Raw genomic sequence first — 17009 nt, 5'->3', positions numbered from 1 at the left:
AACCAAAGACAAAAACATGTATAATATTATACACAGAAATAAGGAGAAAGATCAGAGAGGCAAAGGAAAGATGGTATAGTGACAGATGCGCAGAGATTGAACAGTTGGTAGAGAAACATGATAATTTAAACCTTCATAAGAAAATTAGTGAAATAACAGGCACTAATATTAAGAAAAAATCAAACATACTGCTGGATAAAAACGGAAAAATAATTATAGACGTCGGTGAAAGGCTTAAAAGATGGCAGGAATATATTCAAGAGCTATTTAAAGACGAACGGACTGAAACAGTACTAGAGCAGGAAAAGTTCGACAACGGCCCAGACATAACAGAAGATGAGGTACTAGAGGCGATAAAGCGAACAAAGAACAACAAGGCAACAGGTCCTGACCAAATACTTGTAGACATAATACGGTTAATAGAGGACCAGCAAATTGGAATATTGGTCGACTTATTTAATACAATATACAGTACAGGAATCATTCCCAGAGATTGGCTGCTGTCAACGTTCATAACACTGCCAAAAAAACCAAATGCAAAAGAATGCCAAGACCACCGGATAATAAGTTTAATGAGTCATACACTCAAAATATTTTTAAAAATTATACACCGGAGAATACATAACAAACTTGAGCAGGACATAAGCGACACGCAATTTGGATTTAGAAATGCAATGGGAACGAGGGAAGCCCTGTTCGCTGTAAATGTACTTGTGCAAAGGTGCATGGATGTTAATCAGCCAGTATATATGTGTTTCTTGGATTACAACAAAGCCTTCGATAAGGTCAGACATAACCGCCTTATCGAATTACTTGAAAAGAAAAACTTAGATATGAGGGACATCAGGATCATTAGTGCTATCTATTATAATCAGATCGCTGTGGTAAAAGAGAACAACGCCTTTTCAAATGAAATACGTATTGAGAGGGGCGTCAGACAGGGCTGTGTCCTGTCTCCTACTTTGTTCAATTTGTATTCAGAGGAAATAATCCAGGAAGCACTAGAAGACCTAACCACGGGAATAAAAGTAAATGGGCGACCAATCAATAATATACGGTTTGCCGACGACACTATTTTATTAGCCGAATGTCTTGAGGATTTACAACAAATGGTTGACAGAGTGGTAGAAGTCAGCCAAGAAAACGGACTGTCCCTAAACACAAAAAAGACACAATTTATGGTAATTGTCGAGTCATTATAAAATATGGCAGTGTCCGTGTTTAAAAGATATTTCTGCTTTATACATACGGCGAGCCATATGGTTTGTTTTTCGTTGTTTTAAGGTGAAGGGATGATGGGCTTACTAGCCTGCCCACTTGAGATTGAAACGATAAGAATGTATTGCAGTTTTTAAGGAATGTGTAGATATTGGATATTATGTTTTTAAGTCAGTCGAGTTTGTAACATTCTTCGGATAACATCCAAATAAAAACTTTATTTTAAGCTACACTTGCGTATTTTTAATAGGGGTAATTTTCTGTAAACGAAAGTTATTTTCTTTAATTTGATTTCGAACCAGGGATCTTTGCGTGAAGTAACTCGTGGACATCCCTACGTAACATTTTGGCGACCGCGATAAGGACTTAGATATATACGGGTGTGCTTAAAAGTTAGTTGTTTCCGCTTATTTGAGTGTAAACTTTTTTCCGGCGAATAAATTCGTTTGTCGTGAGGCTCGGCCGAAGTTGTTACCCTTGTAAGCGAGAAATATGGCATTGGAATTAGAAACAAAACGCCGAACAGTGCTTCGTACTGCTTTTACGACAGCTGCTAATGTTTTGGACAATTTGTTATCTGAAACGGTGGACACTCGACCCTGGCAACAAATTAGTGTACAGTGGGAACTGTTACAAGTTAAGTACAATGAGCTGTGTGTCGTGGAAAGTGCGGTGTTTGAAGCTATGGTCGAAAAGGCTTCCGAGGCAGAATTAATCAGTGAGATGGAGGCAAAGGATAGATACAGCACACGCTACTATGAACTGAAGTACAAATGCGAAGACAGACCCAGTTTAGTAAGTTCAGAGTCATCAATAAAAGGTAAGCGCAGTTTTAAATTACCTCCAATCGAATTCAAGAAATATTCTGGGGACTTGATAGATTGGCTTCCATTTTGGTCGCAGTTCAAAGTAGTGCATGATGATCCATCGATTGATTTAAACGACAAAATAGCTTATTTGAGACAAGCCACTGTAGACGGTAGTAAGGCCAGACGTTTAGTGGAGAGTTTTCCTGCAGTAGCCGATAATTACTCAAAAATTATAAAGAGTTTGAAGTCTAGGTTTGGCAGAGAGGATCTCCAGATTGAAGTATATATTAGGGAGCTCTTAAAGTTAATTTTGAGTCGAGTTTCTAGTAGTTCTTGTAATGTTTCTGCACTATATGATATGATAGAGAGTCAACTTCGTTCACTTGAGACCTTAGGCATAACTGCTGACAAATATGCGGCAATATTGTATCCCCTTATTGAGTCATGTTTACCGGAGGATATGATCAGACTATGGCATAGATCTTCACAGTTTTTAAGGCCTTCTGGTTCCGTATCCATGCACAATGTCGAAGAATATGCAGAAGTTTCAACTTTGGAGACAAGATTAAGTGGGCTAATGAGTTTTCTACAAAATGAAGTTCAAAATGAACAAAAAATTAATTTAGCAACGGAAGGTTTTGGTTTATCGACTGAAAATAAATGTAAATCTAATAACCTGGTTGAAAAGAAGAATATAAAATTACCAAAGCAAGGAACTGATCAGCCATCAGCGACCGCGGCTGGGTTGGTAAATTATGAGGTTGACAGGTGTATTTTTTGCGAAGGACAGCATGACAGTATCAATTGTTTTAAAGCACAAAAATTGTCTATGGAACAGAAACGACGAACATTGTCAGAGAAGAAAGCCTGTTTTCGATGTTTGAAGGTGCGACATTCTTCGAAGAACTGTAGAGCACGTTTGAATTGTATTTTGTGTTGTAAATCCCATGTTGTTTTGATGTGTCCTGATTTACCTGTTAACAAAATTGATACATCGACCTCAAGTATCAGCCGCTCGGAAGAAAATAGGACTGAGGATCAGACGCTTGCGAATTTGAATAATACACAGGTTTTTTTACAAACTCTGCGAGTAAACATAAGAAGTGCACATGGTACTAAACAAGTAAGGGCACTTATTGACACTGGATCGCAGAGAACATATATTTTACAGCGTACCGCACAAGAAATGGGTTTTTCTGCTAAAGGAACGGAAAATATCGTACATACGTTATTTGGCGGTAAAAGTACTTCTGAACAACGACATAAATTATACAAGGTAACTGCGAGTGAAGGAGCTTACTCTTGTTCATTTGATGCCTTAGATCAACCAAAAATTTGTGCAGATGTCTCTCCTGTTTATCACGGCCCTTGGGTTGAGGAACTTAGTGACATGAATATTTCGCTCAGCGATGTCGGACATATAGCACCAATTGAGATTTTGTTAGGAGCTGATGTTGTAGGCAAATTGTATACACCCTAATAGCACAAGGACGTCCAATGGACGTCCTTCACGGACTTTAGGGACGTCCTTTGGACGTCCGTTTTCGTCCGAGGAACGTCCTTTATACGTCCTATTTTGGTCCAAATGTCGCGCTACCGAACGTCCATTGGACGTCCATCTAAGGTCCGAGGGGACGTATATTGGAACTTAATCGGACGCAAATTGGACCTTAATCGGACGTCCTAGGGGACGTAAATTGGACCTTAATCGGACGTAAATTGGACCTTAATCGGACATAAATTGGACCTTAATCGGACGTCCTAGGGGACGTAAATTGGACCTTAATCGGACGTAAATTGGACCTTAATCGGACGTAAATTGGACCTTAATCGGACATAAATTGGACCTTAATAGGACGTAAATTTGACCTTAATCGGACGTAAATTGGACCTTAATCGGACGTAAATTGGACCTTAATCGGACGTAAATTGGACCTTAATCGGACGTAAATTGGACTTTAATCGGACGTAAATGGGACCTTAAGCGGACGTAAATTGTACCTTAATCGGACGTAAATTGGACCTTAATCGGACGTCCTAGGGGACGTGAATTGGACCTTAATCGGACGTCCTAGGGGACGTGAATTGGACCTTAACAGGACGTCCAATTTTGGTCCAAAGGCCAAGTTGTTAAACGTCCAATGGAGGTCCACCTAACGTCGGAGGGGACGTTCGGTGGACGTCATTTGGGCATTCATAGGATGTCCCAGTTTGGTCCAATGTCTTGCTGCTGAACATCCATCTAACGTCCTGGAAGGTCATTCGGTGGACGTCTAGCGACGATATTTAGACCTGTGGAGAATGTATTGTGGGAAATAAAAAATATATTTTTTAAGGAACTTATATTTCATCTTATATCAAATTACAATTATTGGATATTACAGTATTTACATTAAATTACAATACACTTCTCCAAGAAATTAACGCACCACCTTAAATATGGGGTATATTTGATGTCTCGTATTTCCTAAACCTGTTGTCCCATCTAAGTGATGTTTTTATAATATTATAGCCTAGGCTATAGGTTACCTCCTTAAGCTTGTCATGCTGTAATATATGTATATTATATCATATCGCTCTCTATAGTAATGTGATATAATATATATTACAGTATAGCTCCCTGTGCATAACAAGCATAAGGAGGTAACATATTCTAGGGCCTAGGCTAGAATATTATAAAAAAAATCACTTAGATGCAACAACAGGTTTAGGAAATTCGAGACATCAAAAATGCCCAATTTTTAAGGTGGTGCGTAATGGGCTGTATATACAGGGTGTAACAAAAATACAGGTCATAAATTAAATCACATTATTCTGGGACCAAAAATAGTTCAAATGAACCTAACTTACCTTGTACAAATATGCACATAAAAAGTTACAGCCCTTTGAAATTACAAAATGAAAATGGATTTTTTTGATTATATCGAAAACTATTAGCGATTTTTTATTGAAAATGGACATGTGACATGTGGCATTATTATGGCAGGAATATCTTAAAGAAAAATTATGGTGAAATTTGTGCACCCCATAAAAATTTTATGGGGGTTTTGATCCCTTAAATCCTCCCAAACTTTTGTGTATGTTCCAATTCAATTTTATTATTGTGGTACCATTAGTTAAATTCAATATTTTTGTTTCTTAGTATTTTTCAGATAAGGCAGTTTTTATCGAGTTGCGACTTTTTTTTAATATGTCCACGTAAAAATTTTATGGGGGTTTTGTTCCTTTAAATCCCCCAAATGTTGTATGTTCCAATTAAACTATTACTGAGGTACCATTAGTTAAACAGAGTGTTTTCAAAACTTTTTTGCCTCTTTGTATTTTTTCGATAAGGCACGTTTTATTGAGTCTGGCTTCTTTTTTAATATGGTTCAAAATATACCTAAAAATGTAAAGCATAAATAAGTTTGCATATTATTACCAAGTCTCCATAATCGTACTTAACCATATACAAATATGTGGTGGATTTGACAAATATTCACAATATTTCGATAAAAATTGACTTTTCGAAAAAGCAATAAGAGGCAAAAAAGTTTTTAAAACGTTGTTTAAATGGTAGGTACTACAATAATAATTAAATTGAAACGTGCACAAAAGCACATTGTTTTCGATACATTGGAAAAAATCACTTTTCATTTTGTAACTTCAAATGAGTGATAAAGGCACAGAGACTTAGATCACGAGGTCACATTGAAAGGATGCCAAAAACGAGGACTCCGAAAAGGGTACTAAACTACACTATAGCTTCAAGAAAGAGAAGAGGAAGACCGGAAAATAGATGGAAGCAAGAGGTCGAAAAAGATTTGGAAAGAATGGTGTTACAGGGTCAGAAAAGAAAAATGAATAAGAGGAAGGAATGGAGAAAAATCACATATCAAGCCAGAGAAGATCTCAGTACATAAAGAAACGTGAAAATGAAGAAAAAACAAACTTTTCAAGCCATGGGCCTCTAAGGCCCTTGGTGCTATTAATATATAACTTCAAAGGGCTGTAACTTTTCTTTTGTGCACATTTGTACTAAGGTAAGTTAGGTCCAATCAAACTATTTTTGGTCCCAGGATATGTGATTAAATTTATGACCTGTATTTTTGTTACACCCTGTATATATATAAAGGTTATATTTGGTTCTTGGGACATCAAAGTATATTTTTTAGACATTCCCTGGATATAGTCACTGATGTGACATACCTCCGATTTGTTTTTTTCATGAGTTTTGTAAGAGAGACTAAAAACTTTTTTATGGTTACCTCCTGTTTTCATATATTTTTTGACATGTTTTGTAGTAAATTCAACTATCTATTTACTACAAGACATGTCAAAATTTACATGTGAAAGCAGGAGATGATCCTAAAAATGGTTTTTCGTCTCCTACAAAATTCATGAAAAATCAGATAGGAGAATTTGTACATTACAATTCTCTGATGTTTGGGAAAAAGGGCTTAAGTCAGAAATGCACATCGATAATGTTTTGATGATTTCTGGACCAGAAAAATCGGCTCTTTTTATTGGTACATACAGTTTACGTCTACAACAGTTTTTTGCTGGTCCAGAAATCATCAAAACATTAGCAATGTGCAATTCTGACTTACGCCCTTTTTGCCAAACATAAAAAAAGCAATCTGGTCATAACTGACCAATGAGCAATTTTAATTTAACCTAAATTACTAATGTTTCTTAAAATGAAGAGCTTACCCGATAGCGTCTCTTATCTAATCTAACAAGATCGTGCACTATTCTAACATACACAGCCACATCACGCACTATGCTCTGCTTTTCACTATCACCTATCACTCAAACTAGTTCAAAAGGCTTTGTCCTCTTCAATCTTCTAGTTTGCCCAGTAGTATCGAGGAGGATTTCCTCAATATTCTTGTACTTATTTAAGTTGTTTGTCGGGATTCCTGCTATCTTCTTGATGATTATATCCAGGTTCCATTCCTAGGTATTAATATTTGTTTATAAAGTAATAACTTATTATGCATGGACAATGTTGTTTCTTCCAATTAGCCAATACACTTTTTATATCTTTATTTTGGTTATATCTGGTTTTTTGTAGACCACTTTCAGCTGATTCTAAAAAAAATTAAAATGAACGGTAATTTTTCTATTCTTTACAATTAAAAATCAAAATATTTACAGGTAATACATGCATAAATGATTCGTTTCATAAAGAAAATTGAAAACGGATTTTATAATACTTACATAATTGTTTAAGATATCCAGCCATAGCCAAAACTAGCATACTAAACAGTACAGTTGAGTACAGCAAAAAAAAGCCACTAATTTCCATTTTTCACCCCCTTATCGATGCATTTTTTTCCAATCAAAATTTTTACTAAATTTTTAGGTTATCTTATGATGAAAATGAAATAATTGATGACTTGATGACCAATGACCACGCGACGCTACATAGATACTCGCGCGGCAAATTTGAAAATGAACGCAAATTGAATAGTAAATGGCCTCTCTTTAGAGTATGGAAAATTTTACCCCTCCAGGAGGACATTGTACTCTTTTCATAGAATATCTTGTGGTAACTTTCCAGCCATAATTTAATCAGATGTTCACGGAATAGAACTTTGATAGTAGAATTCCTGGAATGTTTTGTTGTTAGGGGAAACTTTTATTTTATTTATTCTTGAATATTTCCTGTTGTTAAACATTGTAACCAATAATTTACAAATAAGATTTTCATTACATTACATGAAATCAAAACATGTTTTGGATATTAAACTATATAGTTTTATAATTGTAATAATTTAATATACAATTTTGAATTAAGATTTAATCTTTCGATCTAATCGATTTAAACTACAGTAAAACTTGTGTTACCGGCCCCCTGCCAACACCGGCCACCTGTACTAACGGCCAGTTTAAAAATTCCCCACACTAATTACAGTAAAACCTGTCAGTAACGGCCGCTAAAAATGAAAAAGCTATTGGCCGATATAGAAAGGTGACCGGTATTGCCAGTTTTTGTAGTCTAGATATAATTGGTTTGGGGAATTTTTAAACTGGCCGTTAGTACAGGTGGCCAGTAACACAGGTTGTACTGTATATCTAGGCTACAAAAACTGGCAATAACGACCACTTTTCTATATCGGCCAATAGTTCTTTCATTTTAGTGGCCGTTAGTGACAGGTTTGACTGTATTTCATTAACGTAAAGTTAACGCAAGTTAATATTTTATTGAATTATTTTGCTATTTGATCTCGTAATTGGTATAATGTGTCCAATATAAGCGTTCATAAAACGTCCGTATTTCGTCCAGTATGGACGTCCAAAGTCGGACGTCCAAAGGACGTCCATATTTATTCCGTCCGAAGGACGTCCATATTTATTCCTTCCGAAGGACGTCCAACATGGGACGTCCGTTTATAGTCCATGGACGTTAGGACCAAAAATGGACCTATTTTGGACGTCCAAATGACGTCGTGTGCTATTAGGGAATTGTCCGTATTTCGTCCAGTATATATACGTCCATATTTGTTCCATCCGAAGGACGTCCAACGTCGGACGTCCATTTTTATTCCGTCCGAAGAATGTCCAACGTCGGACGTCCAAAGGACGTCCATATTTATTCCTTCCGAAGGACGTCCAACGTCGGACGTCCATATTTATTCCTTCCGAAGGACGTCCAACGTCGGACGTCCAAAGGACGTCCATTTTTATTCCGTCCGAAGGACGTCCAACGTCGGACGTCCAAAGGACGTCCATATTTATTCCTTCCGAAGGACGTCCAACGTCGGACGTCCAAAGGACGTCCATTTTTATTCCGTCCGAAGGACGTCCAACGTCGGACGTCCAAAGGACGTCCATATTTATTCCTTCCGAAGGACGTCCAACATGGGACGTCCAAAGGACGTCCATTTATAGTCCATGGACGTTAGGACCAAAAATGGACCTATTTTGGACGTCCATTGGACGTCGTGTGCTATTAGGGCAGGCAGGAAATATCAGTTACAGTGTGGTCTTGTAGCAGTTGAAACTTTGTTAGGTTGGACTCTTATGGGCAAGGTGCCGGCAGTTGCTTCTAATTTCAGCACATCTATGATGTCGATTGCGTTGTTTGTTGATAGTTCTTCTGTGGCGAAACTCTGGGAGCTTGATATTATTGGGATAACCGATCCTGTAGAAAAATTGACACGAGAGGTGGCGGCCAAGGAGGCTAAGAATTTTTTCTATGAGACTATCCGATGTGACAACGAAGGTAGGTATGAGGTTATGTTACCTTGGTTGAACAAGCATCCTTTAATTTCAGATAATTTAGTTGTCGCTAGAAGAAGGTTAGATACTACTTTAAATAAGTTGAAAAAGTCAAATTTGTTTGAATCGTATAATTTAATATTCAATGAGTGGTTGAACGAGGGTGTGATCGAAATAGTAAATGATCCCGAAGAGAATAATTGTGTGCACTATTTGCCTCACAGGCCCGTTATTAAAAATACTAGCGAAACCACGAAAATTAGGCCAGTCTTTGATGCATCATCTCATGAACAGGGTCGTCCTTCTTTGAACCAGTGTTTAGAGGTAGGGCCTAATCTTATTGAACTTATTCCTTCTGTGTTATTACGGTTCAGACAACAAAAAATAGGTGTTGTGTCGGATATTCGAAAGGCTTTTCTTCAAATTTCTGTACATTCGAAGGACAGAGATTTTTTGAGGTTCCTATGGGTAAACAATGAAGGAAAGGAATTTGTATTTCGACATAGGAGAGTTGTTTTTGGAGTCAACTGTAGTCCATTTCTTCTGGGTGCTACTATAGAATTTCATTTGATAAAGGCGCTGGAGAAGTGTTGTAATGATATGCCGTACTCTAAAAATACAATTGAAAGGCTTATGATTGGGTTCTATGTAGATAATTGTGTGACTAGTGTTACTGATGAGAATGAGTTGAGAAAGTTCGTATCAGAAGCAACTGCCATCATGGAGGAAGCTAAGATGGATTTGAGAGGGTGGGAGTCTTCTGGTAGTACAAAAACAGTTGTCCCTGTTCTTGGTCTTCTCTGGGACTCCTCAAGAGACACACTAAAAATCAATGGTGAAATTTTTCAGGGAGTGGTCGGAAAAGAACCCATAACTAAGAGACTGATGCTTTCTGTAGCTCAGAGTATATTTGACCCTATTGGTTTTACCTGTCCAGTATCTCTGTTCCCTAAACTGTTGCTGCAGAAACTTTGGGAAAAGCGCCTGGGATGGGATGCACCAGTCGAGAATGACATGGCTGAGGAATTTTGTCAATGGGTTACTCATCTTCCTGAACTGTCGAGTATTGAGATTCCACGTTGGATCCAGGCTGGGCCCATTGAAGCTGACCATTGGAGTTTGCACACCTTTTCAGATGCAAGTAAGAAAGCTTATGCAGCCGTAGTGTTTTTGAGAGTTCTTCGGAATGATGGTGTTTCGATTTTTCTTATAGCAGCTAAGAGTCGTGTGGCTCCTTTGAAGAAGATTTCTATACCTAGATTGGAACTGTTGGCAGCCACTATTGGTGCTAGACTTTATCAGTCAGTCAAAAGACAATTTTCTCAGCATGTTGAGTCTTATTTTTGGAGTGATTCCACTACGGTTCTTTCTTGGATTCAACGTAAGGATGACTGGTCTGTTTTTGTTTTTAATAGAGTTCAGGAGATTAGAAATTTAGCCAATGCTGAGTGTTGGAAATATGTGCCTGGTTCTCTCAACCCTGCCGATCTTCCATCAAGAGGCTGTGGTGTTCGGCAATTGTTCGAATCTCGATGGTGGGAGGGCCCGGAATGGTTGTACAGAAACGAAAATTATTGGCCCCAACAAAAAGTAGAGGTTGATGAAGAAGAAGTCGGCACTGAGAAAAAGAAAAAAGCCATTTCGTCACTATTGAATATGACGTCCGACGATTGGCACCTGCGTTACTTTTCTCAGTACACAAAACTGTTAAGAATGATGGCTTGGACGCTACGATTTTGTTACAATACGAGAAATTCAAATGGAAAACTTACAGGCGAATTGGTCGCGGAGGAAATCGACAAAGCCGAAATGTTTGTGTTGAAGTTAGTGCAGAAAGAAGCGTTCGGTTCAGATACGAAACGAATTTCCTCGCTAAACACGTTTGTCGATGAATTTGGACTTATACGTTTAAAAACTCGCGTTACCGAGAGAATTGACACGGAAGATTTTCGTCTGCCTATCTTACTTCCGGGTGAACATTTTATAGTGCGCAAGTTGATTTTGAGCTTACACAAAAACTCTTGTCACGTTGGTACACAGGGACTGCTTAGTTTGCTCCGCGAAAAATATTGGACTTTAGGGGGTAGACGGATTGTGCGGTCCATTTTAAAAGAATGTGGTGTGTGCAAGAGACAAGATGGGAAATCGTTCGAAGTACAAACGCCTTCATTGCCGGCCGATAGAGTTCGAGATGCTGCAGTGTTTGAGATTTCCGGGGTGGACTTAGCTGGGCCTCTTTACTTGAAATCGGGCGAGAAGGCATGGATTTGTTTGTTCACTTGTGCCGTTTATCGCGCAGTTCATCTGGAACTCGTTACCTCCTTGTCAACAAATGCATTTATTCAAGCTTTCCGTCGCTTTGTTGCCAGGCGTGGACGCCCGAGAACGGTTTATAGTGACAATGGAACGAATTTTACGGGACTTGAGAACGCGCTTAAGCAATTGGACTGGAACATGATCGCGGAATATAGTTCTACACAACGTATTAAGTGGCGTTTCAACCCCCCTACAGCTGCATGGTGGGGTGGATTTTGGGAGCGATTAATAGGTATTGTGAAAGGACTTTTGCGAAAAGTTTTGGGTCGAGCGTCTCTCAATTATGAAGACTTATTGACATTGTTGTGTGATTGTGAGAGTATAGTCAACTCGCGGCCATTGACGTATATTTCGGATGATCCTACTGAGTTAGCCGCGTTGACGCCAGGTATGTTTTTACGTGAGCAAGTCAGTTACGAGTTGCCGGATTGTGATTTGCTAGAGCAGAATTCTCTCACACGCAAAATACGCCGTTTGCAAGAGTTGAGAAGTCATTTGCGAAAAAGATTTCGTGCTGAATATCTGGCTCAACTCAAAGCGGGAACGAAGAAGACGAAAGTGTCTAAAGTGTCTATCGGGGATGTCGTTTTAGTAGGCAACGAAAACATCAAGCGCCTTCAGTGGCCTTTAGGAAAAGTTATTGAACTTTTACCCGGTAGAGATAATCAGGTGCGGTTAGTTCGTCTTGCGACAGCACAAGGCCAACTTCTGAGACCGTTGCAAAGGCTTTACCCAGTGGAAGTCGTGGAGGCAGTTACTGCTGGCGAGAATATCCAGGGCATTACCCTACGGGATGCGGCTCCAAAGACAGTGCCTCAAGAGAACGGTTGTCAGCTCCAGGCTGAGGAAGAATCAAGTGAAATAAGTGCGGGAGTGACAAAAAGCAGAGCACCCGATCTAAATGAAAGATGTACGCGAAGTGGCCGGGTAGTTAAAACTCCTGTAAGATTCAAGTGACATTTTCTTGACTTGATTTTTTCATGACTCTGTTTGTTTTTGATATATTTTACTTTTTACTTTATTTGATATTTTATTGTAATTTTTCGTGACTCTGTATTTTTTGAGAAATTTTGTCAAATTCCCCAAGGTGGGAGAATGTCGAGTCATTATAAAATATGGCAGTGTCCGTGTTTAAAAGATATTTCTGCTTTATACATACGGCGAGCCATATGGTTTGTTTTTCGTTGTTTTAAGGTGAAGGGATAATGGGCTTACTAGCCTGCCCACTTGAGATTGAAACGATAAGAATGTATTGCAGTTTTTAAGGAATGTGTAGATATTGGATATTATGTTTTTAAGTCAGTCGAGTTTGTAACATTCTTCGGATAACATCCAAATAAAAACTTTATTTTAAGCTACACTTGCGTATTTTTAATAGGGGTAATTTTCTGTAAACGAAAGTTATTTTCTTTAATTTGATTTCGAACCAGGGATCTTTGCGTGAAGTAACTCGTGGACATCCCTACGTAACAGTAATCACAAAAGTTCAACAGCGCCAAGAAAGCATAACAATACATGGAGAACAAATTAAAAAGGTTGAAAAATATAAATATTTGGGTACAATAATTAATGAAGCTAATGAGTACACAGAAGAGATTAAAGCAAGAATAGGACAGGCAAGAAATGCTTTCAACAAACTAAAAAAAGTACTCTGTAGCAGGGACATTACAATTTCTTTAAAGATAAGACTTCTGAGATGCTACGTGTTCTCCGTATTATTCTATGGGTTGGAGGCTTGGACATTAAAGAAGGATGTTTCGGACAGATTAGAAGCCTTCGAGTTATGGGCCTACAGAAGAATATTAAGAATAAGTTTGAAGCGTTTTACATGTCTGCTCATTATGGGGACAAGGAAAGAACTAACTATAAAAATACTGGGGGGTCAGAATGGGGCTAATGAAGAAGAAGCAGACACATAAAGCCTCGTTGCGGGACGGCAGCTCATTTGTTGTGCGGGAGCTAGGTCGTAGATTCGTTAGGGAGGGTGAAGGGGTGTTAAGATGACTAAACTACCATAACAAATACAAAGGGTACTTACTCTGACTAGAGGATCTTTCTACTATTTAAAAAAAAGGACGCCGTTCGAAACAAATCCTCTGGTTCATATATGGGTACTTACTAAGACTTTTTTCTCACTTACGGGGTACCAAATGGGGGGACATTCATCATTGATTCCTCTTTGGGGTTAGACTGGGCAACATCTTTTCTTTTACTGGCTTCTATGCCATATTCTTTCTTCTGTACTAAAACTTATACAGTTGCATTAGACATTTGGTTAATAATTTTCTCCAAAGGGTTATATAAGAGAAATAAAATAGGTACACTTTCACAAACATTTATTTAAAACCTCAAACTTATTGACTTTACTACAGGACAAAATGTCCACAAAGCTTTTACATTAATTCCGTACAAAAAATCTTCAATTTTACATTATTTTTCTTGAATACAACAAAATTTAACTTTGTTTAGCAGTGTATTTCAACGATTTCAAAACAAACACAAGATTTGACGTAGCTGTCAAATGTCAAAGTCACTGTCATTTTATTTTTATTACATGATATGCAAATTTATATTCAAACAAAACAATTTTAAACAACTATCATAGCAAAACAGGACTTTTAAATAATATATTACGGGATCTTTAGATATCAAACTAACAACAAACGTTATTACAAGAAACTTTTCCATTTTGAAAGCGACGATTATACTTTTAAACTCTTTACCAATAAACTTAAGTATATTATCCTCTTGAAATTTAACAAAATTAGCAAATGTATCATACCTTTATTTACTGTCACACGGGGTACACAAACAAAAACAAAACGGGGTCATCGACCTGGGGCAGGGGAGGACATGGCTTCACTTCACTCTTCAGACAATCAACTGGGGGTGGGGTGTGGGGTAGACATTCCATAACACAAATCACAAAGGGGGCTTCTGGGAAACTGGAAACAAAACATCACGGGACAGGAACGACATTTCTTCGATGAAATCAGGGCTTGACCATCATACATAACACAGGAAAAAATGGGCAACAATGCCGGTTTGTAGAACTGCGTGTTTGACTCTCAAGAGGCTTCGATTTTCCATTAAATCCATCACTATGTGGAAAAAATCCTCTCAGAGCACTCACCACACATTCAGATCTTCACAGCGACCATTCTACATTTTACCGGCGGGGAATAAAGGGACTACGCCCTAATTCAAGCGAGTACCAGCCGAGGAGAAGACGCTATCACCTTGGGACGTAAAGCTGGACTAATTTGCGCTTCGCTCTGAAGCTACTACAGGGGAAAAGAACGACGGAAGTACCGAGCGATTTTGATCCTTAGGGATGCTTAGTTGACAAGAACTCAACTTTCAGTTCAACATTTCTTCTAGAAAGTTCTTCTACGCATCAGAACTGTACTTTTGTCAGCACTTCTTACAAATAGTAACACATCTGAAAAGTTGTGCAATACTTCATGGCTGTATACAGGGACGGCTTGGGATCTTATAATGATATTGAACTTCACAAAATAAATTAAAAAAATAGACATTCTTTTTGGGAATTGGGATATTAAATTAATGTTGGAGTTTTTTCAAACGCTACAAAGCCTCCGCGCAAAAGAGAAACCTGGATAAGATTATCCAGTTTTCGATAACAAACAGAAAAAAATCCAACATGGACATCTTAGGTGTGACAGGATGACAATATCAAAATATTTAGATAATGGCTAGTGGGGATTAAACAAAACAAAAAGGTCGTTAGGGATTGGGCTAGCGTGCCATCAATCGCCAGACTCTTTAAAGTCGAGTAGACTTAAATGTTTTATGACTCTACTAAGAACTGTAGGTGACAAGAGTTTCTGTGCCTTGGGAAAGAAACTAAACTTGTGCCCTGTGTGGACCTCGCTGACATCCACAGCAGTAACACAAGTGACATACCAGGGCAGACACAGCCTTGTCACCTCGTTGCCTAACCGCGAGCGGTTCACAAAAACTAAAAAAATATGACAGATATACATCTGCCCAAACTCTGCTAACACCTAGCGAGTTTCACGGGACAATTTGGCAACGGTTCTGCAAAATGAGGATTTAGACAATCCAGTCTAAATACCTCAGTGAGATAAAATCTCACCAACAACTTACCTCAACAACTCATTCAAATAAGACAGGGCTAGACAAAGGGGTATATGACAACAACAAGGACTAAAATCAAGACAATATTAACAAGGGGGGAGGGGGGATACGTGTGACAACGACAAAAGACCAAAAAGACTAGTATACTGGGTTCAAACAGGATATCAAACTTTTTAAACAAGACTAAGGGAAATGAACGCAACATATGATATAGAGAACACTACATCATTACGTTTTCACTCAACAGTCCAATCTAGGACATAAGAACCTTTCATGAACGTTCACTAGACAACTCTCTCATTTACAAATCACAAACTGGGGGAAGACTTCATTTTCAAAACAGGGCTACTCTTCACTTTTTGAAACAGGGGATAGACTTCATTTTTCAAGACAGGGGTTGGGCTTTACTTTTCAAAACTGGGCATAGACTTACTTTTCAAAACTGGGGGCATTTCATTTCTCAAGACTGGGGGTGGACTTTATTTTTCAAAATGGGGGGCTACTTTTTCAAAACAGGGGATGAAAGCAACACACAAGGGAAAGACCAAAGGGACATTGGAAAGTATGACAGTCCTGACGAACAACCGCTTCCATTTATCGACCGAAAGCAAGCTTCACCTGTACTCAACGCGGCCAGATCCTAACCTCACCAGCCTTGTCACAGCTTCTGCTCTTGGCCTACTTTCAATCAACAAACAGAAGAGAGGTCAACTAACTATTCGCCAAAAAAATCAAACTCCAGCACGGACACGGGCTAACAGACAACACGGGCTAATAGACAACACGGGCTAATAGACAACACGGGCTAATAGACAACACGGGACAACAGACAATGGGCTCTAAAACTTCCAGACAAAACAGGGATAGACAAACAAACAGGCAACAACATACTCAATGACTTCTAGATATACTCAGGGGCTTACAAACACAAACAATATTGAAATTTGGTTCCTATATGAGCTCACACGGGATAAGACATTTCTTGCTCCGACTACTAATGAAAGTGTTCACAGATAGCTGAACAACACTTCATCACGAGTATTACACTTGTGACATGTCAGATACAAAAAGACATACTTCATTCACGGGGGGACTTCAACTACTTCACTTCACGGGCTCTTTTCAACCAACCTCTGGCATCCTTTTGACACCTACAAAGATAGATTAGTCAAAAAAAACAAGGGGCAACACAGACAAGGGGGGGCTTTTTCTTGAATAAGTGGGGGGCCTCTCGACGGTTTCCCTCTTCACTTCTTCATGAATAAGTGGGGGGCCTCTCCACGGTTTCCCTCTTCACTTCTTCATGGGGTTACTTCTACAAGGGGTGACTTCTTGAAT

General features: G+C 38.5%; 2 protein-coding genes across 2 annotated transcripts in view; one reads left to right on the top strand and one right to left on the bottom strand.

The window, feature by feature from the left end:
• The window catches only part of LOC114330261 (UDP-glucosyltransferase 2-like), a 128552-nt gene that overhangs the window by 100109 nt on the left and 11434 nt on the right, over positions 1 to 17009 (bottom strand). The window lies entirely within an intron of this gene.
• LOC126883619 (uncharacterized) lies at positions 1711 to 3507 on the top strand. The gene has a single exon (XM_050649272.1). The coding sequence runs from the start codon at positions 1711 to 1713 to the stop codon at positions 3505 to 3507; it is 1797 nt and encodes a 598-aa protein (XP_050505229.1).

Source organism: Diabrotica virgifera, chromosome 4 (assembly GCF_917563875.1).
Source record: "Diabrotica virgifera virgifera chromosome 4, PGI_DIABVI_V3a".
NCBI classification, from domain to species: Eukaryota; Metazoa; Arthropoda; class Insecta; order Coleoptera; family Chrysomelidae; genus Diabrotica; species Diabrotica virgifera.
This window is presented reverse-complemented; position numbering and strand designations above follow the sequence as displayed.

Coding starts and splice junctions, on each gene's coding strand:
- LOC126883619 (XM_050649272.1), top strand. CDS start 1,711: ATGGCATTGGAATTAGAAACAAAACGCCGAACAGTGCTTCGTACTGCT.